The sequence below is a fragment of the Dasypus novemcinctus genome, chromosome 20 (genome assembly GCF_030445035.2).
Source record: "Dasypus novemcinctus isolate mDasNov1 chromosome 20, mDasNov1.1.hap2, whole genome shotgun sequence".
NCBI classification, from domain to species: domain Eukaryota; kingdom Metazoa; phylum Chordata; class Mammalia; order Cingulata; family Dasypodidae; genus Dasypus; species Dasypus novemcinctus.
Window position 1 is genome coordinate 13,267,460 of NC_080692.1, and position 22,756 is coordinate 13,290,215.

Here is a 22,756-nt window from a genome sequence, read left to right on the forward strand (position 1 = left end):
TTTCCTCTCCCCCTAAGCCTGTCTTATTCCGACAAGCCTACACACAAATACACAGGCCGAGACCTGTGCCTGACGGTTAGGCTAATAACCCCAATTCTGTGTTATCTAGAGTCTGTAGTAGTACTTACACTAGTTGCTTTTAAATCTGAAGCTCAGGGAAGCGGACTTGGCCCAGTGGTTAGGGCGTCCGCCTACCACATGGGAGGTCCAAGGTTCAAACCCCGGGTCTCCTTGACCCGTGTGCAGCTGGCCTGTGCCCAGTGCTGATGTGCGCAAGGAGTGCTATGCCACACAGGGGTGTCCCCTGCATAGGGGAGCCCCACGCGCAAGGAGTGCGCCCCGTAAGGAGAGCTGCCCAGCGCAAAAGAAAGTTCAGCCTGCCCAAGAATGGCACCACACACGGGGAGCTGACACAACTAGATGATGCAACAAAAAGAAACACAGATTCCCATGCTGCTGACAACAGAAGCGGACAAAGAAGAACACGCAGCAAATAGACACAGAGAACAGATAACTGGGATGGGCGGGGGACGGGAGAGAAATAAATAAATAAATCTTAAAAAAAAATTCTTAAGCCCAGTGCTATGTATGTATTGATAGAAGATAGGAAAAACACCTTCTTACAGAAGCAGCCCTTTCTCCAGGTCGCTCTTGTCTCATCTCCCATCTCACTTTTACCGTCAGGACCCAGCGTCACCTCCCTGTTTCCGCTGGCTAATAAGAGTTTAGGAAGTCTGTGCCCCGCCGGCATCGCGTTTATCTCTGACGCAGAGGTTCGTCCAGGAAGCCTGGCAAATATAAGCCAGTCGGGTGAAGTGTGGTTTCCAACGTCACAGCTGAGGATTAAAATACTGAATGTCACATCTTTCATAAGTGCCAAGACGCTGGGCCACACGCACCTTCACTGAGGCTCCGGGGCCCCGCCTGGCTCTGCTGTGCTTCACTGACATGTGAAATAGGTTTGAGCAGGAGGTTCCAAAGACATTCTGTGTTCCACAAGGCTGGAGCCTCATCTGCGCCCCTTGAATGGAGTTCCATGGCTCCTCCCGCTCTGCCCCCCACTGCCAGCTCTTCTGCAGCCAGTGCAGGCTCTCCCCAAAGAGGACAGAATGGCCACTTCCCCCCATCACCTGGCAGTTTGGAATTTGACTTCAGATGTTCTTATTTCTGCTACACGACTCATCCATGAAGATATTTCCATCAGTTTCTGCTCAGATTGTGTTTATTTTCCTGTGTTGGAGTTTGGTGATAACTTGTTTGAATTTCTCCTTCATCATCTCTCTGAGCATTTGCTCCCTGCTCCTTCTCAACAACCACTTCTACTTAAAACCTAGGAATCCTTCATGAAGAAACCTAGAAAGTAAGAAATCCAGTGCAGTCTTAACTGGTTACAAATGAGGAGGACTAGTGAGCACGGCCTTGATTCTTCACGACAGCCATATTTCGAGCAGTGTCCTTGAGCCAAGCAGGTGTTGAGGCACCGCCTATCAAGGACTTACTCTTTCCCAGGTAATAGTGGATAGTGGGAAAATCTTGCATAGCTATCATCTGGTTAAATCAGTCATCAAAATGACAGAAAGATGCAGACATACCTCTTGAAGACACTCTGCCGTGTTTTAGTTGCTGCTGAGCATGAGCTAATCCATCAAGAATATGTACCAGCCCATGGGTGGGTATAAGCTGTAGCTGGCACACTGATTCTGTGATGCAGGAAAGAGCAGGACACTGGAAATAATCTGGGAAGATTGGCAAAGAAAAAGTGAAAAAATACTGTTTTGCTCAGCTTTCTTCTGGGCCCATGAAAAAGACAAGATTCTTCACCTTCGTTGAACTTCCTCATCACACCAGAAGAGAGGATTTTGCAGCAATGAAAACCTCCATTTTGATAGGTTATATGCTATCAAATACATTCTTGGAGTTAGTAAATTACTGATTTTTAGATGTATAGAAAATGTACCTAATTTCAGTGTGCATATTGAAATGCATTGAGCAAATGCAAAACAATATTTATTGAGCACCTACTATGGCCAGATAGAGTTGTTGCTACTATGGGTAGCAACAAGCAAAGCTGAGCCCCTGGTTTCTTGGAGCATATGATCAGACAGTGAACCATTAAAATGTGTCAGGTAGAAGATGGTATGAAAGTAACAAGTCAGAGAATAATGGGGAAAAGGTGCTACGGCATAGACAATAGCCGAGGGAGGCCTCTCTAATAAAAACCTGAATAAAAACCTGAATGAGAGAAGGGATGGGCTAGAATGATATTCTAAGAAGAATCATCCAAATAAAGAGAAGCATCCGGGCCCCTAGAGGACGGGCGTGTACCAGGAACAGCTGGGTCCTGACGCTGGAGCCAAGTGACAAGGGCTCAAGGATTTAGGAGAAAGATCAGAGAGGTTGTGTGAAGCCAAGTCATGTGTGGCCTTAGTGGCTGAGATAAGAACTCTGGTTTATGTTCTCAGTGAGAGAGAGAAAGCTTTGAAGAAATTTGAGCAGAGGAATGGCTTGATGTGACTTAAGATTTTACAGGATCATGCCAGCTGCTGAATGGAGGAGGGACTCTAGGAGGTTCAGGGTAGAAGCAGGGCGAACAATCTGGAAGCAGTTACAAAAACCCCAGCAGAAAAATGCTGGTAACCCAGACTCTTGCTTGCGCTCGGAGGGTGGCAGTGCAGGTAGTGAGAAGCCGCCATGTTCAGGTGCATTTGAAGGTGGAGATGACATGGAGGATTCCCTGCTGAGTTGGATGTGGTTTGTGAGAGCAACAGGGAATTTGAAGAGCCCTCCACGTTTGGCCTCGGCACTCAGCAGAGGCAAGTTGTAGGGAAGATGAACCCACGGGTTAACCCATGTTTAGGACATGTTAACCCTGACAGTGGAGCAACCGAGCAGACATGTGGGTCTAAGTCCAGGGAAAGACCCAGAATGGAGGTATCTATTTGGTTACCATTCGTTTGCTAACGTATGGCTGTGTTTAAATCCAGACCCACAAGGAGTGAATGTGGATAGCAAAGAGAAGTTCCCAGGTGGAGGCAGGGGCACTCCCTCATTCGAGTTAGGGAGAAATCGAGGGGCTCAGCAAAAGCCACCAGCAAGCAAGCAGGGGAGACTGGAGAGGAGGAAATGATAGAGGGTGTCACCTGCTGCTCATAGAGGAGGTGAGAACTGAGAATTGGCCATCATTTCGCAGTGTGGGCATCCTAGGTGACCCTGGTTCAGACGAGTTTCTGAGAGTCAGAGTCGTAGACTTGGAAGCCCCATTGGATTGGGTTCAAGGGAGGGTGAAGGAAAGAGGAGGCAGTGAGTGTGGAGTTTGACTATAAAAGAGAGCAGGAATGAATTGGTAGCTGAAGGGAAAAGAGAGAGGAAGGGGAGGGTTGCTTTGGTGGGAGCTGTTACTGCAAGTTTATAGGCTAAGGGGCGTGATTCCATAGGGAGGAAGAAAATGGATGATACAGGAGAGAAAAGGTCGAAAATCCAGGCATTTCAAAAAGAGATTCAGGAGAAAGCGTATGCTGGTGATGACGATCATGAGTCGAACAGACAGGTTTGGGGAAGGGGAGAAGGGTTGTTTGAGACAGGGTCAGATGAGAGTCTACAGAAATCTATCTGGATAGGAGGCTATTCTAGGGGTTTCGGATTCCTGCTGATGAACGTAAATGAGGATACAGGCGATGGAAGATTCCTGACCCTTGGGGCCTCCTTTTGGGAAGCATAGTGGTGTCATGGCCAAGGGAAAGCCCAGCCTGCGTGGAGAAGCAGACTCCCGGCCTTGACCACTGAGGCAGGGGAGCCTGGTGTTACCAGGAGTGCCCGCTCCCCGGGGGCTGTGAGGACACCAGGGGACAGCCCCTTAAATTGGAATCCAAACAGAGGCAAGCTGCGGTCAATTTTGGCTAAAATGATAGAGTCCTAGACCTGCTAAACTATCAGGAGTATGACTGTTACTATTAGAATTTTCTACCAAAGGCAAAAGGGGAGAGATGGACGTGATGGTTGTGATGAGATGGTACTTGGGGCGTATGTCCAGCGCAGCAAGTACCTTGCACATGTACAGAGCGCTCTGCTTTCGAGGAGCCAAAACAAAATCACCTGTTCTTCAGGGGTAAATCACTTTCTCAGTCATTTGCCTGGTTTCCTTATCAAAGGCAGCTTCGTGATTCCTCTGGCTTCCTTCCAAAATTGAAGTACACATGAAAGAGAAGAAGACTCTCCTGATTCCTGTCGTTTCTTGCAAGCCCGTTTTCCCTTATTTCAAGTTGTTGGTGGCAATTATGTGGATAAGAGGTGAAGAAAGTGATATTGCCGCAGCACTCTTGACCTAGCAGACCCAGGCAATGTAGGGTAAATGTGGTATAAATCAGGGAAGAAAGAATAACTACGGTTATTCTTCTGAAACTCTCAAACTCTCCTTTTCCAAAGGAAACATTTTACAATTAACCTTCTCCATTGAAACCTGGTTACAAAAAAACCCCCACAAAACTCGTTCGCCTGTGCCACAGCCCGCGGGGGTTCCTGCTGCCAGTGCCAGGAGCGTTTGGAGCCTGTGTCTTTTCTCATATTATTCCTCTTGCAACTTTCCATTCACTAGAGTAGCCCTTTTTACAGAGAAATGACTGATGAAGCCGGAAAAATTCTTTATCATTTTACTTTTTAAAATAAAACTTGTACATAAAAATTAGCTTCTTTGGATCTGGTTTTGAAGTTGAAGAGAAGTCTTTTATGTCCACGGGGGCCTTTGATGTGTCCTGATTTCTGTGAAAAGCTCATTGTAGCAGTGACCAGTGGGCAGGCAAAGCGGCAGGAAGGCCCCGTTGAACCCCAGAGAGAACGTGTGAAAGAGGCTCCTTTGCGGCCACATCCTATTTCTGAGAAAGAATTCACGGCCACATTTCCCGGGGGATGAGGTGGGGGAGTTTAGCCTCCCCTACGGCTCTGCATGGAGAGAGCTCTCTCCGAGGTCACACAATTCAGCAGGTTACTAACTTTCGAAGGCGTGAGTCTGGCTTCTTCCGTTCAGCCATTCTGACTCAGGCGAGGGGAGCCGTCTCTGCATTCGGAAATGTTTTTCTAAGTTTGACACTTAAAGAAATGATCTTCCTGGTAAGTGGTTCCCGGCACTTTCAAGATGATTATTACTTTAATCAGATAATGTAGTTGGGATTGGAAATACCTAAATTACTGTGGGTGTTTCTGCAAGACGTTTTCATGGGAGTGGATAGGAAAGGAAATAACCTGAGAGCATAGTTTTATGAAGTGAACAGGAAAAAAAGAATCCCGTTTGATTTACATAATCTTGCTAAAATTGTGCATGAAAGGAAGGAGTAGGAGACTAACACTTACCGAGTGACTTTGGTGTGGTAGATCTCTGTTTTCTGGCTGCTAAAACAAAACACCGTGCAGTGTGTTGGCTTAAACAGTGGGCATCTATTGGCTCATGGTTTTGAAGCCAGAAGTCCAGAATCACAGCATCTGTAAGGCAGTGCTTTCTCCCCAAAAACTAGTGTTTTGGGGCTGACTGCAGGTGATCCTTGGTCCTCAGCCTTTCTTTCGCACGGCAGTGTTTCGTCTTCTCCGCATTCTGAGTTCTGTTGACTTCTGGCTCTTTCCTGTGACTTCCTCTCTCTTTGTTTGAATTTCCTTCTGTTTATAAAGGACTCCACTCATCCTTAGTAAAGCCCAACCTGATCCAGTGGGTCCACACCACAACTGCAGGAACATCTTCAAGAGATCTTCCTTACGATGGGCCACCAGAATGCCGACCAAACCAAGGGCGTGTCCAAGCTGTAGCACACAGTTAGATCCACCGTGTAGTGGACGTGTCCTTCCTTGCCACAGTGTACACGGCAGCGCCTACACCTTCTCCTTTTTTGTCTCTTCCCCCTCTGATTCTCTCTCTGCTCCTCCCACATACCCTGATCCACTGATCATTTTCTGAACAGACTTTCATGCCTCGCAGAGGTAGGAGTGGGAAGGGTTTCAGGCGGAGTGGAACGCACTGTCGGGTGGCTCCAAGTTCTGGGGGGTGGGAAATGTGACCTGGACTTCAGAATGACCTTTCCCGAAGCATTTTTATATATAGCAGTTGAAGAGGAGATCGGGCGTGAGTAGGTTGAGAATCGAAATGATGGAAAATTAAAATGTGTGGACTATGTTTTTGAGGAGTTTGGCTCTGAGAAGAAGACAGCAGCTAGAAAGTCAGGGAGCTTCCAAGGAGAGTTATTTTCCCAAGGTGCAAGAAGGACACATAGAGGCCGGCAGGGACAGGGAGGTGGAAGGGAAAGGAGAATTTACTGTATGGATTAAAGAGGACTGATTGTTTTAATTTGGGGCAGGGAGAAGAGTGCTACCTTTAAATACCTTTTGTAAGCCAAGACATTATTTCTTCTATTTCTTGGGACATCCCTATGAACCAGATAAATATCAGTGCCCCCTTAAACAGATGAAGAAAGCATCTTGTCCAGAGACTGGTATTTGACCCTCCTCTGTCAAACTGCAAAGGTTGTGACTGCCATTCTGTAATACGTGATGGGTGCTTCTGGGTGAAATGTGTTCTCAAAAACACATTTCAAGAACTCCCAAGAAGTCCAGTGAGGTGCATTGTTCTTAAAGGTACTTAACGTCCCTCTCACCAGTTTGTTGGCAGTGTCTGCTGACATCCTGGGGTCCTGCTGGGGCCCTGGGGAGGCAGGTTCCATGCTCTGCTCAGGCTCAGAGCATAATGAATCGAGCTGATATTTTGCAAGGTCCACTATTCCAGTCTCACTCAGGACAATAAAAATGGTTGTCTACTTGGTTATTTTCATGGGGATAACTGAAATACATTAAGATGCCACATACAAAAAAAATCATTTGGCTCCCAATTCCAGAATTTTGTAGAGAGCTTGTTGGATTCCTAGATACACGCTGTGGCATGGAGAGAAACCATTGGATGCACTCTTTTTACAGTATTCAACATTGGATGCTTTTTTACAATTTAATTGCTGCCTATTCCAGACTGAATGGAACTCTGGAAGGCATTTTCTTTTCACAGTCACAAAATACATTTTGATATGCAGCAACTAATATGTAGCTCTGGGGTTTTCTCAGCTAAACACAATGAAGATAAGCATTTGGAATTTTACTGTCTGTTGGTAAACACTTTGTGCCTTATTTCAGCCGATTCCAATTTGATTTATTTTTAAACTCAGGTTCTGTAATTCATACTGACAGTAAACAAGATTGATTATTCTAATACAGGAAACGTAAATACACCCAAACTGCCCTCACCACCTCTTATTGCCCTGGCTGAGCCCTGTTCTCTTGTTGGGGAGATGCAGTACCTTGGAACGTAGCCAAGTGCTACTCATGCAAAGAAGAGACTGCTGCCATGCTGTCTGTGTAGTATAAAATACGTTTTTTATAAGTCGAATGATGCTTAGTTATCAAATGAGAAAAGCTTTGCTTTTCAGCAGTAAATCAGGGCACAAACCAAGCCAGTTATATCCCAGAGAAACATTGAGGTATGTGAAAACATGAGAATCCCCGCAGCACACTAACTCATCTCCAAAACGTAGGTGCTTTGGCAATCATGCCGGTTCCCCATCACAGTAACTTATGCACTTCCCTCCTTCTCAGTGGGATTTTGCTCTGAAACATGAAATGTGAGCTCAGTGCTTGCTTCGGTCCTTTATACCTCTTCTGGACTGGGGGAAACTTCCTGAGGGCCAGGGACTTTGTCCTCCTCTCTGTGTTTCCAGTGCCCAGCCTATACTGTATAATAAATCCTCAGCCAGGGAGCATTTCATGGAACTAAATCCCAGGCATCTCCTATGTGTTCCTTTGTCTGCCACTTTATGCCTTTAAGTTCTTCAAGCAGGGAAGCTCTGTGCCAGTACTCATAAATTAATAGTTAGTGATGATTTGCTTATTGAAAGGTGAGTTCCCCCAGGGTCTTAATTTCCTAATTCTTTCTCAATAGAGAAGCACATTGAAGTGAACACAGAATGCATGATGTCTCCAGGGTGTTCACTGGGACCCACAGGGGAAATTCCTGGCTCTGGTGGGAAACCTACAGGAGGCACTGGCCACGAGCTTATTTGCTTGGACTTGGGAGTGAAGGGGTCATTTGTGGAACTATTATATTGGACGGTGTTAGTTGCTCCAGTTACCCTTTAAAAGGCTCACATCTCAGACAGTGGACCTAGTATAAATGTCCAGATGTGGAACCCACTTGTTCAGTTTAGTTGCAAGTAATCTGGGACCCCCCTTACAGGTATTTGAAGTCTGTCCTGGATGGAGTGTTGGCAAGAACACCTCATCTCCGTGTCATTGCTTCCATTCGAAATTACCTTTTAAAATAAAATTCTCAGTCCCCATTCTATTGAAGAGTAGCCCTGCTGAAGAATAATAAATTGATTTTTTTTGGAGGAAATGGTTCTGTTTTTCTGCATCCAGGAAGCATTCACGAGCATTCAATATGCTTTTTCTGTCCTCCCTCTGGAGGACTTCATACATTCCTTGCCTGGGGAATTGGATTTTACCACCAGTTTTATCCTGTTGATGATGAACCAATTGAGTGCCATCCTGCAACATGTTCTATCAGGGAAGCAGATGTGGCCCAGGCAACTGGGCTCCCACCTACCACATGAGAGGTCACTGGTTCAGGTCCTGGTGCCTCCTAAAGAAGACAGCAAGCTGGTGCAACAGGCAGGTGCAGCAAGCTGACACAACAAGAGACACAAGAAGAAAAAACATAGTGAGAGACACAACAAAGCAGGGAGCAGAGGTTCCTGGTGCCTCCTAAAGAAGACAGTGAGCTGACATGATAGGCAGGCGCAGGGAGCTGATGCAACAAGAGATGCAGAGAGAAACGTAATGAGAGACACAACAGAGCAGGGAGTAGAGGTGGCTCCAATGATTAGGCACCTCCCTACCACATCAGAGGTCCTGGATTTGGCTCCCAGTGCCTCCTGAAGAAACAAGGAAGACAGACAGACACAGCAAGTGAAAAACAACAATGGGGTGGGGGACAATAAATAAAATAAATCTTAAAAAAAAAAGTTCTGACTCCGGCAATAGGCTTCCTTCAGCGCAATTGGTGTGTTTTCCAGTGCCTTATTGTGTGAGTAGGAATGGGTCCAGTTGAAGCTCACCAGTTATTTTCTAACCAACAGGTTCTGAGCATGATAATCAATGCCGCGTACAAGCCCGGAAGGGTCTTAAGGGAACTGCACCTGGTGGAAGACCCGCACTGGAATTTCCAGGAGGAGACCCTGAAGGCAAAGTAAGTGCTTTCGGGTCTGGAAGAGGAAGGTGGTGGCCATTCGTAGCCTGCTGCTCTGAAACTTGTCGTTCCTCTTTTTGACTTTGTATGGAGAAATGGAAACAAACTCAAGGGCTGCTCTTCTCTGTTCTGTGTCTAGCATACAGGTTTATTGGTGTTTTCACTCTACCAAGTTGCCTTAAGCTGTAGGATTACTCCAGTGAAGAAGAGATGTGCTTAATGGGTGCTTGGTTATGTGAAATAACAGGTTTGCTCACTCAGAATAAAAACTTACTCTGGTTCAGGGACAATAGGAGGAAGAATTTTAAAGAGAGGCTATCCCTTATCATATTATGCTATATTCCTTAGCAGCCCTTAATATAGGTGCTGGAAAGAGTTTATGTCAAACACATACATTCTCTACTCTGGGAGTTTACAGTTTTAAAAGATCTAAAGAACCAGTACATCTAAAATGACAGTAGCCTTTGGGTTGACATGTAGAAATCACTTCCTTCTTTTATTTGGAAATCGACTAATTGGAAAGGGGATGCTTTTGCTTTGCTTTAAGTGTTGAATTCTGCAATCGAGACCATGAACTGGATCGCCATGCTTACACTCAGTTGTTTGGGATACATAGAAAATAATACATTTCTCAAGACAGCTCGATGTTTAGTCATTGCTTTGGTGTTTAGAGAGGATTTTTATACCTATTTATGCTTTTCGAAAAGAAGAGATCTTATTGGTTGACTTCTTTCATAACGATTTCCTAATATATCATTAAAATGTAATTTTTGGAAACGGATCCCTTTTTAAAGAGCAGACCGCTTACCCATGATTAGAGTGTATCTGAGCCCTCTTGTAAGAAGTTGTCTATCCTATGTATATGGAAATTGAGGAATGTTGTCTAATTTGTATGGCCAGTAATATTTTCCTCTGTAGTCAGATTACACTGGTACTGAGTAGAGTTTCTGAAATGCTGCTCCGTTATTCAACATCCATTGTCTGTAATCAACTCAGCATTCCTGCTGTCTCTTTTGAACATCTCTATAATTTTAGATCCAGTAAAAGTCATTTATGGTCTAATGATACTCTGCCAAATCACAAAAGTTAAAGGGAAAATATGTAGACAAAGAGAAGGTTTATTTGTATAAAGTGGCATGTCAATGAAAGGTGGCACTAGAAATACTTAAATGAGCTTCACCTGTAACCCAGAAGAAAGTAAAGCAAGCTCTTTTCATGTCTGTTAGTCCACATTTCCCCACCCTCTCTTAGGGAGAGATCATCAGCTACCAAGGAACATTTTCTCGTAAAGTTAACTTAACAGTAGGAGTGGAAAAAAGCTTGAGCAGGTGTTTATACAAAGAAATTCTTCCTACTTCTTGTTTAAAACTCTTCTGTAAAATTCAGTATATACAGAAAACACCTACCGGATGTAGAAACAGTAAAAGCACAAAAGATCTTAAGTTCCATTAAAACCTTCCCAGCTGCTCAGGTGAGAGCCAGAAACTCACTGTGGAAAATGACAAGGGGTAGTTCCTTCTGCAGAGGCTGCACTCATTTCCATGTTACTACATCAGTGAGAGCTTTTATTAAACCAGCCTGATACAATCAAAACAGACATTGTGAAATCCAGTCCTGCCATGCTGTAAAGGCAATGCATTACCTGTTACATTAAGTATGACAGTAAGTTCCATAGCAGAATCTTACGCAGCAACTTATAACGAGAAGATGTCTGCCTAAGCTGGCCGATCACAGCAGCCTCTCAAAGCAGCTTCTGGTGGTGACAAGTTTTCAGGCAGCAGGAGCTCTTCTGTGCATGGCATCACCCCATTCCTTCCAATGGAAAACAACTTTTTAGATCCTGACAACTTTGCTATTTACTTTGGTACAAATGGGAGGAGAGGCTCCTTCCCATTTGGCTGAAGGACAGAGTGTTGTTTTGTTTTTTAACTTTCAATTTGGAATACTTTTGAACTTACAGAACAGTTAGAAAAATAATACAAACCCCATACAGAGAAGCCCCACATACCCTTATCCCACTCAGATACCCAGATCCAGAAATTTTAACATTTTGCTGCATTTGCCATATCACTCCATATATCTGTCTGTCTATCTACCTATTTATCCGTCTGTGTATCCAATCTGTTCTCTGAACACTTGAGTGCAGGTTGTATCCATCATGCTCCTTGAGCACTTGATACTGCCATGTACATTTCCCAAGAGCCAGGATATTCACTTATGTAGCCATCTTAAGTGTGATTTTCAAGTTAAAAAGAGATTTAACAAAGATATTAAATGAGCAGTCTACATTCCAGTTTTTCATATGTCCCACTAATGTCCCTTTAAGCCTTTCTTCTCCCTTGCTGGATCCCATCCAGGATCATTATTGCATTTAATTGTCATTGTCTCTACAGTTGCTCCTCTTCTCTCTTTTTTTAATTGTGGGGACATAATATGTAACATAAACTGTCCCATCTCAACCACTAACAAGCATACCATTCAGTGGGATGAATCACATTCACAGTATTGTGTACCCTCACCAGTTTCCATCGCTACAACTTTCCCATCTTCCCAAACAGAAAGCCCTACACCTGTTATGTACTAACTCTCCATTCTCCCTGCCCCCTGCCTGGCAACCTGTGCTCTAATTTCTGTCTCTCTGAGTTTGCATATTCTCTGATATTGTAATTCTAGTTACCGTGGAGCTTAAATTTAATACCCTAAATTTATAAAAATCTAGTTTGCTTTGATACCAACTTAATTTCAATGGTGTATCTAAACTATGTTCCTGTACCCCTCCAACTCCCACCTTTATGTAGTTCTTGTCATATGCAAAAAACATATACATTATGAGTCCAAAACCACTGATTTACCATTTAATTTTATACATTGGCCTTTTTGACCCTGTAGGAAGTGAAGAGTGGAATTACAAGCCAAAAATAAATTATTATTGTCATTTATATTTTTACCAGGTCATTACCCACAGTGGAGATCATTATTTCTTCATGCTCCTTCGATATGTTGAGTCTTTTCCTTTCAACCTGCAAGCTCTCATTAGTATCTCTTGTAGTACTGTTGTAGTGGTGACAGACTCACTCAGCTTTTGTTTATTTGGGAATGTCTTAATCTCTCCCTCATTTTTGAAAGACAGTTTTGCCACATATAGAATTTTTGGTTGGCATTTTTTTTTCTTGCTTGCTTTTAGTGCTTTAAATATGTCATCCCACTTCTTTCTTGCCTCCATGGTTTCTGATGAGAAATCAGCATTTAATCTTATTGAGGCTCCCTTATACATGACTCATTGCTTCTCTCTTACAACTTTCAGAATTTCGTATGTTTGGCACATGACAGTTCATTGATAGCATGCCACAGTGTTGGTCTAATTGGGTTTATTGTGTTTGGAGTTTATTGAGCATCTTGGATGTGTACATTTCTGTCTTTCATCGAATTTAGGAAGTTTTCAGTCATTATTTCTTTGAATATTCTGTTTACCCCTTTCTCTCTTTCTTCTCCTTCTGCGACTCCTACAATGCCAGAGCTCTGTTCACTTTTCTTCATTCTTTCTTCTTTCAGCTCCTCAGAATGATTTCAGTTTCTGTATCTTTGGGTTCCCTGATCTTTCTCTTCTGCCAGGTCCAATCTGCTGTTGAATTTTTATTTTATTTTTTAATTTTTTATTTATTTCTCTCCCCTTCCACCCCCCCCCCCCCCCCGAGTTGTCTACTCTCTCTCTTCATTCACTATGTGTTCTTCTGTGTCCACTGGCATTTTTGTCAGTGACATCAGGAATCTGTGTCTCTTTTTGTTGCATCTTCTTGCTGCATTATGTGTGTGTGTGTGTGTATGTGGCACCGCTCCTGGGCAGGCTGTGCTTTTTTTTAGCAGGGCAGCTCTCCTTGCTCATGGGACTTCCCCTACGCAGGGGATACCCCTGCGTGGCACAGCACTCCTTGCGTGTGCATCAGCACTGCGCGTGGGCCAGCTCCATATGGGTCAGGAGGCGCGGGGTTTGAACTTTGGACCTCCCATGTGGTAGGCGGACACTGTCAGTTGAGCCAAATCCGCTTCCCTGCTATTGAATTTTTAATATCTCTTACTGTGGTCATCTCTGTTTGATTCTTTTTCATAATTTCCATCTCTACATTGACATTCTCTTTGTGTTCATCTGTTATTTTCCTGGTTTCCTTTAGTTCTTTGTTCATGTTTTTCTTGAGTTCTTGGAGTGTATTTAGGACAATTTTATAAAAGTCTTCGTCTGATCTGTCCCAGGTCTCTTCCTCATTGATGGTTTCTAATGCTTTATTAGCCTCCTTTACCTAGGCCATAGCTTCCTATTTCTTTGTATGTTTTATGACCTTTTGTTGAAACCTGGTCATTTTGATATTTGAATATGTTCTTGCTGGAATTGAGACTCTGAGGCACCTGTTCCTTAAACTGGTCTACAGCCAATGTTATGAGAGAGTTTTCCTTGAATGCCAGGAGCTAACTGTGAGAGCACCTTTTCCAGTCTCTTCAGTTGGAATTGTACGAGTGCTTCAGGGCTTATCCATACAACAGCTCTGGAGAATAGGTCCAGGGCAGAACATGGGGGCTTCCCTGGTCCTTTCTGCGCAGGACTCTTGTCCTGGCCCTGGGAATACCCCCATTTCCACTGTTACAAATGCACCCCCTTTTCTAGGAAACAGCGTCCTCCCTGCCCTGGGCATCCTGGCACTGCTCCTTAGGTGCAATCCCTTGCCCGGGCAGCACAGCTTCTTCTGTGGGAGAGCTCCGTGAACTGCCTTCTACACGCCGGGCAAGTTCTGGGACAGCGAGTCCCTCAGGCCACCAGCAGACAGATTGGGCGAGCGTGCATGCTCCCAGGATGTGCACAAGGGTCCCTCTGCTCCCTCTGGATCTGGGACCCCCTGGGAGCGGGCGCCAGCACCAGGCCGGGCCAGTGTGGGAGGCAGGGAGGAGCCACGAGATCCTGGTGCTCCTCAGTAGCCTTCTTCTTACCCTGTTACTGCAGTCCTGCTTTCTAGAGCTTTGAGAGAGATGTTTCTGCTAGTTCTCACTGACTGTTCAAAGCTTCTGTGCCATGACAGAGCCCTAAAGCATCTCACTCCACCACCCAGTGTCCCAGAGGTGTTTTCTGTCCGAATAAATTAATGTGGCAGAGAGGGGACCTGCATTTAAGGCATTCACTGATCCAGGGTGTGACTTGCTGAATTATCATCACATGAAGAAAGGAAAGGAGATTTTCCAAAGAGCAGTGTTTTCGCCCTCACTTAGCATCTGGGTTTTTTGGCTATTTATAGTTTTTCTGCATTAAAGAAAGGCCCAGTGGAGCTGATGTGGCTCAGGCGGCTGAGCACCTGCTTCACACATGGAAGGAAGTCCTGGGTTCAATCCCCGGACTAGGTACCTCAAAAAAAAAAACATTTCTCTAAGAGGATGGGGGTGAATTAGGAGAAGAAGTGTTTGACCTGTGAATGTCCTAAAAACCAGCATTATCATTACTTCTTATCCCGTAATAGTTTTTCTGTTTATCCAGCAGCCAAATTTTTAAATATTGCTCCTAAAGAAATTATTGCAATATTTGAAAAATGTTCAGAGTCTATCCTATTATTTGTATTACATCATCAAATGGCAACAATGTACTAGTTGTAGTGCAGAGGGAAAAATGGATTCTAATATCATTCGGCTACCACGGTTCTTTTCAGCTATTCTGGAGGAGAAAGTTCTTTCTTTCCAATAAATTTATGTATACTAAATTGACCTGCATTATTTTGAAATTCAGGAGAAGGAATTTAGGCTATACCTTTGGAGAATAAAATAAACTCCTACTCTGTATATAGAGACATTTAAATGTGTTCTTCAACATTGTTATACAATCTTCTTGGAGGAAAAAGAATTATGCTCTTTCTTAAATGGTTTTTGTGATAATCTTTATAAAAGTGAGGATGGAGGCTTAATCGATTTTCCAAGTTCTTTGTTACTGCTATCCAGAGTATTTAAAGGGGAAATATCCTGGAATAATTCTGAGTGAATTGAACTTTATTACCCTTAGGTAGAGGCAAGGAGAAAGGTCAGATCTTCACTTTTAGGAGAGACATGCTCAGCTTTATAGAAAATGACATTTTGGCTTTTTTTTTCCATAATCAATGGCTAATGTTATTTAGTTGACTTTTTTTTCCTTTTACTTATCTCCGTATTTTATGTACAGTGTAAGATGCAATATGTGGCCCATAAAGTGATGAATGTGAAAAAAGGATTCCCAAACAGAGGGCTTGTCACAGGAAAAGGTTTCTATTGGTTCAATTTGCACTTACTTTGATCAGATTGGCACTATTGGAATTCCTGGAAAAATAAGCTCTCCCTTACTTGTAGCAAGCAGAGGAACCAATCTGGTCTATTGTACAGAGTTTCTATTCATTGAGACTGGGAGCGAGCCTTGTGCCTTACATTATTTGAAATGCAGGATGTGAGGGAGCAGAGAGGAAGTTGAGAGGCATTAAGTATCATAGCTCGACTAAAAACCAGTGAACAAGTGGGCTCATCTGAGTGCCTGATGATTAGGAAGACGTGATCAATGAAAGAGTGATTTTTCTCATGGCAGGTGAAGCTTCCAACTTTAGCAGGGTTCTCAGGGTGACCTCTGTTTACCTTTTTGTTTTCTCTTCACTATTTCTTCAACATTCAAGAATGTGAACTCGACTTGAAGTACTAGAACTTTGTCTCCACTCTCACCCCCATCCTCGTCTAATAAGATTTTCTTAAAAGGTCATGATGTGCCATCGTGAAGATGGATGACATCACATCAGCCAAATTGATGTCATCCCACTTGGAAGATGCCAAGATCTGTGAATGTAACGCCGGTGCTGCTTATTTCACAGTGTTGTTCTTTTTGACCCAAAATCCATTTTGGCTTTTCTCATCTCTGAACTACTGAAGGAGGAGACCATTTTCTCTCTAGCACTTTGGTTTCTCCGTCTTCATCTGTCTTTCTCCATCCCGCTATAAGCAGGCACACCTTGGAATTCAATCCCTTCTTTGGTTGGGCAGAAGAAACCAGAAGGCGACTCACTCCTCCTTTCTGATACCAGGAAGAGCATCTGCCTCTTGCCTTCTGCTCTCCTGTGACTTCCTTTACTGTTCAGATCTTGATTTTCAAAGGATGGGTCAGAAATTGTTGTCCACCATATTGTCTCCTTATATGCTCAACTTGTGTGGACGAGAAAATTAACTTCCTACTTCCATATTTGTCTGAAACTGTGGTCATCCAAATGTGCTAAGGAAATAATAGTCTTTAAAAAACAACCAGGAATCACAGCTCTTCTCTGAGAACTGCGCAATAGGAAGGGTCTCCTTGCTAGAGAACTTCCTTGCAATTCTGCCTGTCCCTCCCCACCTTTTTTGCTTCTTTGCTCTTTATTGCTTCTAACCCAGTGATCCTTGATGCTCTTTGTATTTGTTTCTTTTTTCCCTCCTTCCTTCTTTATGAGATGAATTATAATGCCCCAGAGAGTTTGCTTCTGTGTCCTAGCTTGACTGTCTCTAATAGTTCCCATTTACTTTTCCTTCTCAGAATTTGTAATGTATGCTTTAAAAATGTTATCTTGGTTTTTACGGTAACCTTGTTGGGACATTTAATAAATTAAGTGGTTTAGTGGTTTTCTTTTTGTTTTGGTTTTGTTGTGGTTTTTGTTGTTTTTATTGTTTTTGAGATACCGAGGCCAAGGATTGAACCTGGGACCTTGTATGCAGGAAGCCAGTGCTTGACCTCTGAGCCACATCAGCTCCCAAGTTGGTTTTCTTGTTTGTTTTTGTTTTTAGGAGGCTCTGGGAACTGAACCCGGGACCTCCCATGTAGGAAGCAGGTGCTCAACCACTTGAGCCACATCCATTCCCTGTTTAGTATTTTGAAGTGATAGGTATATCATTCCATGCTTTTTTATTATTCTCCTGACATTTCCTGCCTACAAAATTATGCCATTGGTATACTTTTTAAAATAAAGCTTTTTATGGCAGTTAAAACTATAAGACAGATTCTTACTTTCTCTTTCGATAAAATAAGGAGTGGAATAAGAAAACCGGGATTGTAGTTTTTGATCTTCACCTGGATGTTCCATGATGCAGCTCTGGCATTTGCACTCCGCATGCCTGCATATCTGGCAGGTGGAGCTATTAATACCCATCCACACTGGCTTGGACGATTTTTAAGGATCGAATGATGTAGCATCCTTGAGAAAATGAAGCTGACAGTATTCTACAATCTACAAATGCAGTCATACCATTAAATCCCAGCCATCTGGTAAAATCTTGGAGATACCTTTTGTCTGTGATTCGTTGTAGGCTGACTTCTTTAGATATTTGGTATGTCTTTGCAAAAAAGTCTTTTTGAACAAAGACCCTAATTTGATGACCAGCACTAGCAAAACAAGCCAGGTTATTGGTTCAGGCTGGAGCTGGGTGTTCCCGACAGTTTTTCCTCCTTATTGCAATAGCAACTCAAAGTGCTGTCCTGAATTAATAACACTCAAAAATGCTCATTTGATAGACAATATTGAGCCTAATAAAGATGTAGTTATGTGACTATATTTATTTTTATATGGTGGTAAAATGCACAGCATAAAATTTATCAGCTTAGCCATTGTTAGTTCAGTAGCATTTGGCTCACCCATGATGTTGTACGCTATCACCCCTATCTGCTTGCAGAGCCCTTTCTTCACCCCAAAAAGAAACCTCGCACCCATGAAGCAATCACTCACCATTTCCCCTTCCTCCAAGCGCTGGAAACCACTCATGGGCTTTCTGTCTCCATGATTTGCCTAGTCTAGATAGTTCACAGAAATGGAATCATACAACATGTGACCTTTTGTTTCTGGCTTCTTTCACATAACATGATGTTTTTAATATTCATACGTGTTGTCACATATGTCAGTACTTCATTACTTTTATGGATGAATATACATTTATTTTTATCATTTAAAAATGTATGTGAAACAATCTCAAACTGTCAGAGAAGTTGCAAGTACAGAATAAAGAACACTTCTTTCTCCTTATTGAGAATAAGCTGTTGACATGACACCTTTTCACCCCCAAATACTTAATTGTGTATTTCCTACAAACAGGGACATTCTCTTATATAACCATCAAAATCAGAAAATTAATATTGATACATTATCATCATATCATCCTCAGATTCCACTCAATACCCAATATTGTCCTTTATGGCAAAATCATCCAGGCCAGAATCACACCCTGTATTTGGTTGCCATGCCTCTTAAGTCTCCTTCCTTCTGGAACACCTGCTCAGACTTTTCCTTGACTTTCATAGCCATGATACTTTGATGACCACAGGCCACTTCTTTAGCGGGATGCCATTTCATTTTGGTTTAACGTTCCCTCATTTTTGAATTCAGGATTTGCATCTTCAGCAGGAATAGCATAAATGAAATGATACATTCTTCTCATTGTACCCTATTAGGTGCCACACAATTTCATTTTATTACGGGTGCTGCTGACCTTGATCATATAATTAAAGTGATGTCTGCCAGCTTCTCTGTTGGGAAGGTACTCTGGGTGATACCTTGATACTATGTAAAATATTTTTACACTACATTTCCCCAAATTTTAGAGTTAGTATACTGTGTTTACAGAGTTGTGCTGTTTTTATTAAGAAACACAATAAAAGCAGTAGATAAGACCCGCCCAAAAATTATTCAGAGGCCCTCCTCGGGGAAAAAGAAGGGGAAGTTTCTGAATCTCGGGTCAGTGGAGGTCCTAGAAAAAAATCAATAGTTGTACAAGGCTATAGAATTTAAAGCATGATCTTATCTACAAAGGATTGCTTTTTACTTCTAACAAATATAGAAATTCAGGCTGGGCACATCAGAGAAATTGAAAGAAAAGGAGTACAGCAGGACTGGAATCTGAGAAACCAGTTAGTCAACATACAGCACAATTTTTTTCAAGTTAGAATTTTCAGTATTTTGCTGTGAGACTTTAGAAAACGATTTATTAGGGGGATAAAGAGGTTTTTCCGGTCTCTAGAAGGACATTAACAACAAAAAAGTTGAAATAAACTCAGCAGTAGTTTATCATATTTATATCTGTCACTGCCTTATTCTCAGTGAACCAGATCAAGGCTTTGAATTTAATGTTCATTTGCAAATGATAAAAACGGCCATCTCCTTAGTTTATACTCATCTATGCACAAAATGCCTGGTATCACTGTTGTGTTTTTAGTTGCCTGCCGGAGGCTTGAATACAAGTGCGTGAAAGAACAGGTTTGGCAAAGATTTCATGCCATTATCTCAACAAGTTGGCAATGTTAACGTACCTTAGTAGTTCACCCTTCTTGATTTTAATGGGATTTCCAGAAACCAAGGCTAGCCTTATCCACCAGAGCTATCACTACATGCTATTTTCCTGGAAAATACATTTGTTGTTCAAGATTCTACTTGTTAATTAGGCCACACATTAAGGGCAGAGCTGTAACAGGCACAGATATTTCGATGCCACCTAAGTTCAGCAGATTCTGAATTGAGTGAGAAGTGAATTAAATAAAGACCTATAATCTGTTGCCAACTAAAAAGTTTCTAGTTATTTTGTCCAGATGGTAGTTTAGAAATGCCTTATAAAGGTGATATGAACTCCTTCCAAGTGCTCATTTTTTCATCCAGGTATTATTTAGCTCATATTACCCTAAAGATTTGGATGAGGGCTTACATACCTTTTTTTTTTTTTTTTTTAAAGCGCTCATGCACTCCACTTCCCAGAAGGGCTAGTTTCTTGCTTTATGTTGGTGACTTTATTGCATGTGTTTTTTCTTGAGTAGAAGTAAGGTTTTGGGCAAAAGCGATGAGTGAAAAATGAGAATATCTGGATTCCAGAAGCATTCTCCCTCCAAATTCTTTATCATGCTTTTTGTGGGCAGGATAGAGTTTTGCTTTATTCAAAGAAGGAAGACAGTATTGAACTTTCCCCTCTCTTTCCAGAAGACATAGGAGATTTTATTAATATTGAAATACCATAGCAGTAAACTAAACATCCCTGTAAGCAGTATTAGTTGTGTTTTCTGGCTTCCCCATACCATAAAATCAGTTCATTGTGAGTAAATATAAAAGGTGTTCAGATTTTCAGATCCGGTTTTGTGGTCCATTGGAAAAGTTTCAGAGGAAAACTTCATTACTCTTCATTTAGTTCTGTCTCCCCACAAAAAAGGAGAACACTGTGGATGATCTCTGGGAATTGTTGCAGAATCAGACCAAGAAAGGGGGAATTTTTAGCTATGGTTAGGAGGAGGTATTGCTCTTGAGGGGATGACAAACTTTTGGGGTCCCTTGTCTTTTGACTCTTCATCCCCTTTGAAGTATAAGAGTGAAGATTCTGTGAAGACCCCTCACGAGCCCCAGCCTGTGGCAGGTGGGCACTAGGGGAGCAGATGACTTCTCTGGGAGCGATTTTCACTTTCCCCACCTAGGGAATGAGGCACATGGTTTCCCGTTGCCCCTTCGTACTTAACAATACATAATTCTTTTTCCTTAACCTTTGATACCTCACCCGAGGTCCTTTATGGATCTCAAGCCACTTCCTGCTGAGGCCTCGGACATAGGGTGTTATTTGTTGATTCTGCTAGTTTCTCACTCAGAGGGCTGCCAGGCATTTTTCTGTGTGTTCACTTGCTTTTTCTTTTAAAATCCATTGTGCTCCTCCCCTTTTAAATGTGACCTTGTTTATCAGCTGGCTATTTCTATCACTATTCTGCCCAGATGCCATTTATGAATAATGGGAATGGCCCCCATTTCGACAATACCGTATATAGTCTCCACTGCGGTATTATTTCAGTGTTCTAAATTTGCATGGTTCTGAAAGCAGAAGCATGATACCTTATGCACTCATTTTTCAAAATATTTCAGCAGCAGGAAAATGTGTATTCTCCTTCATTATCTTCTGTTTGAGAATCATGTTCCTGAGGTATTCACCCTATACCACTGATAGTTCTTGTTCAGTTATATACAGCACGGTGGAAATGTGCTAAAGGGAAGTCTATCAGTGGCTTCTGTTTTGGCACTGGTATCACGTATATTGTGCATAATGCCAAGCATCCCTGAAGGTAACTTTTTGAGATCATTAGGAACTATAAAAACAATTTTTTTGAAAATTGCTCACAGTACACATTGTTAGAAAATAAAGTGGATGTTCTTGCAAAATGCTTACCTTTGCTGAACACTCACTCGGTCTCACCATTGCTTTCCTTTCCTTATTTTCTAGGTATCGCGGCAAAACGTACAGGGCCGTGGTCAAAATCGTACGAACATCTGACCAAGTAGCGGACTTCTGCAGGCGAGTTTGTTCTAAGCTAGAATGCTGTCCAAATTTGTTTAGCCCTGTGCTGATTTCTGAGAACTGCCCGGAGAACTGTTCCATTCACACCAAAACTAAATACAGTAAGTTCAAGCAATGAGGGAAAAAACACATGTGAGATCGTGTATTTGGTCTTTTGAACCTTTTAGGTAGTTTTTTTCCATAGGAATTGCTGAGTTGTGCTGTGGCAGATACGTACATGTTTAAACCCCAGTATAAGTAAGGAAGGGATGATTAAAAATAGAATGAATTATCATTGGAATGCCCTGGAAGAAAAGAAGTAGACATGTATAGATCATTATGAATTTTCAGTGGAATGGCTGATTTTGAAAACTGTACGGCTAAAAGAATAGCACAAGAAAATTGATCCATAGCCATGGTGGAGAACCAGAATTACTTTCTTGGCCCTTAACCTGAGAAACTGTAATGATTCTTTCATCTCACCCTTATCTGGGGGAAATGTGTACAATAATCTGCATCTCCCTTGCTCCTACCATGTTCCTCGACAGTTTCTAGGGGAGAAGTCCAAGGGTGCAGCAGAGGTGTCACCTGTTGGCTCCCGATGCCTCTGCTTTACCACGATGCAGAATTGAGAGCTGTTACCGCATGCCCAGACTCCCCGGCCCCCTCCTCTTTCCCCCAGGATGTTGCCCACCTCGAGCACTTGCCTTCTCCATCTCCCGCCGTCATGCTTGGGACCGCTTCCTTCTGTAGATGGCCTCTCCAGAGCCCTGCCCCTCCTCCCTCCACTGACCTTGTCTGTCCACATTAGCCACTCCCAGGTGCCTCTGTCCTGGCTCTCCCTGGCTCTGAGTCCCTTCCTTCTGGTCCTAAACTCCTGATCTTCCCACGTCTCCCCTCGGTCGTCTCCAAGGAGCAGACTATGGTCCTGTCATGGGAGTTTGCTCTGCCAGCCCATGTGTAAAGACAACCTTTAGGACATTACAGGGGCCCACAGAATCTGAACACACTTGAGGCTCTGCAGAATGTGAATTTCCTTCTTTACATACAGAGTTGAAAGTTTTTTTTCCATTGCCATTCCTGCTAACGGTCAGCCGCTTTCTCTGCGCCCCAGTTCAGCCTGCACACGCTCACTCCTTTGAGGCCTCAGGTGGGTGGAAGAGTACCTCCCAGGGCTCTTGAGGAACTAGGCTTCCA

At 42.9% G+C, this 22,756-nt stretch overlaps 1 protein-coding gene across 5 annotated transcripts in view; it reads left to right on the forward strand.

The window, feature by feature from the left end:
- Positions 1–22,756, forward strand: part of SFMBT2 (Scm like with four mbt domains 2) — a 274,334-nt gene that overhangs the window by 228,900 nt on the left and 22,678 nt on the right. For all 5 annotated transcript variants that reach the window (XM_058282433.2, XM_058282436.2, XM_058282432.2 and 2 more), the window contains exons 16-17: positions 9,156–9,265; positions 21,506–21,681. In XM_058282433.2, coding sequence (XP_058138416.1) covers positions 9,156–9,265; positions 21,506–21,681 — 286 coding nt within the window. The remainder of the gene's footprint in view (positions 1–9,155; positions 9,266–21,505; positions 21,682–22,756) is intronic.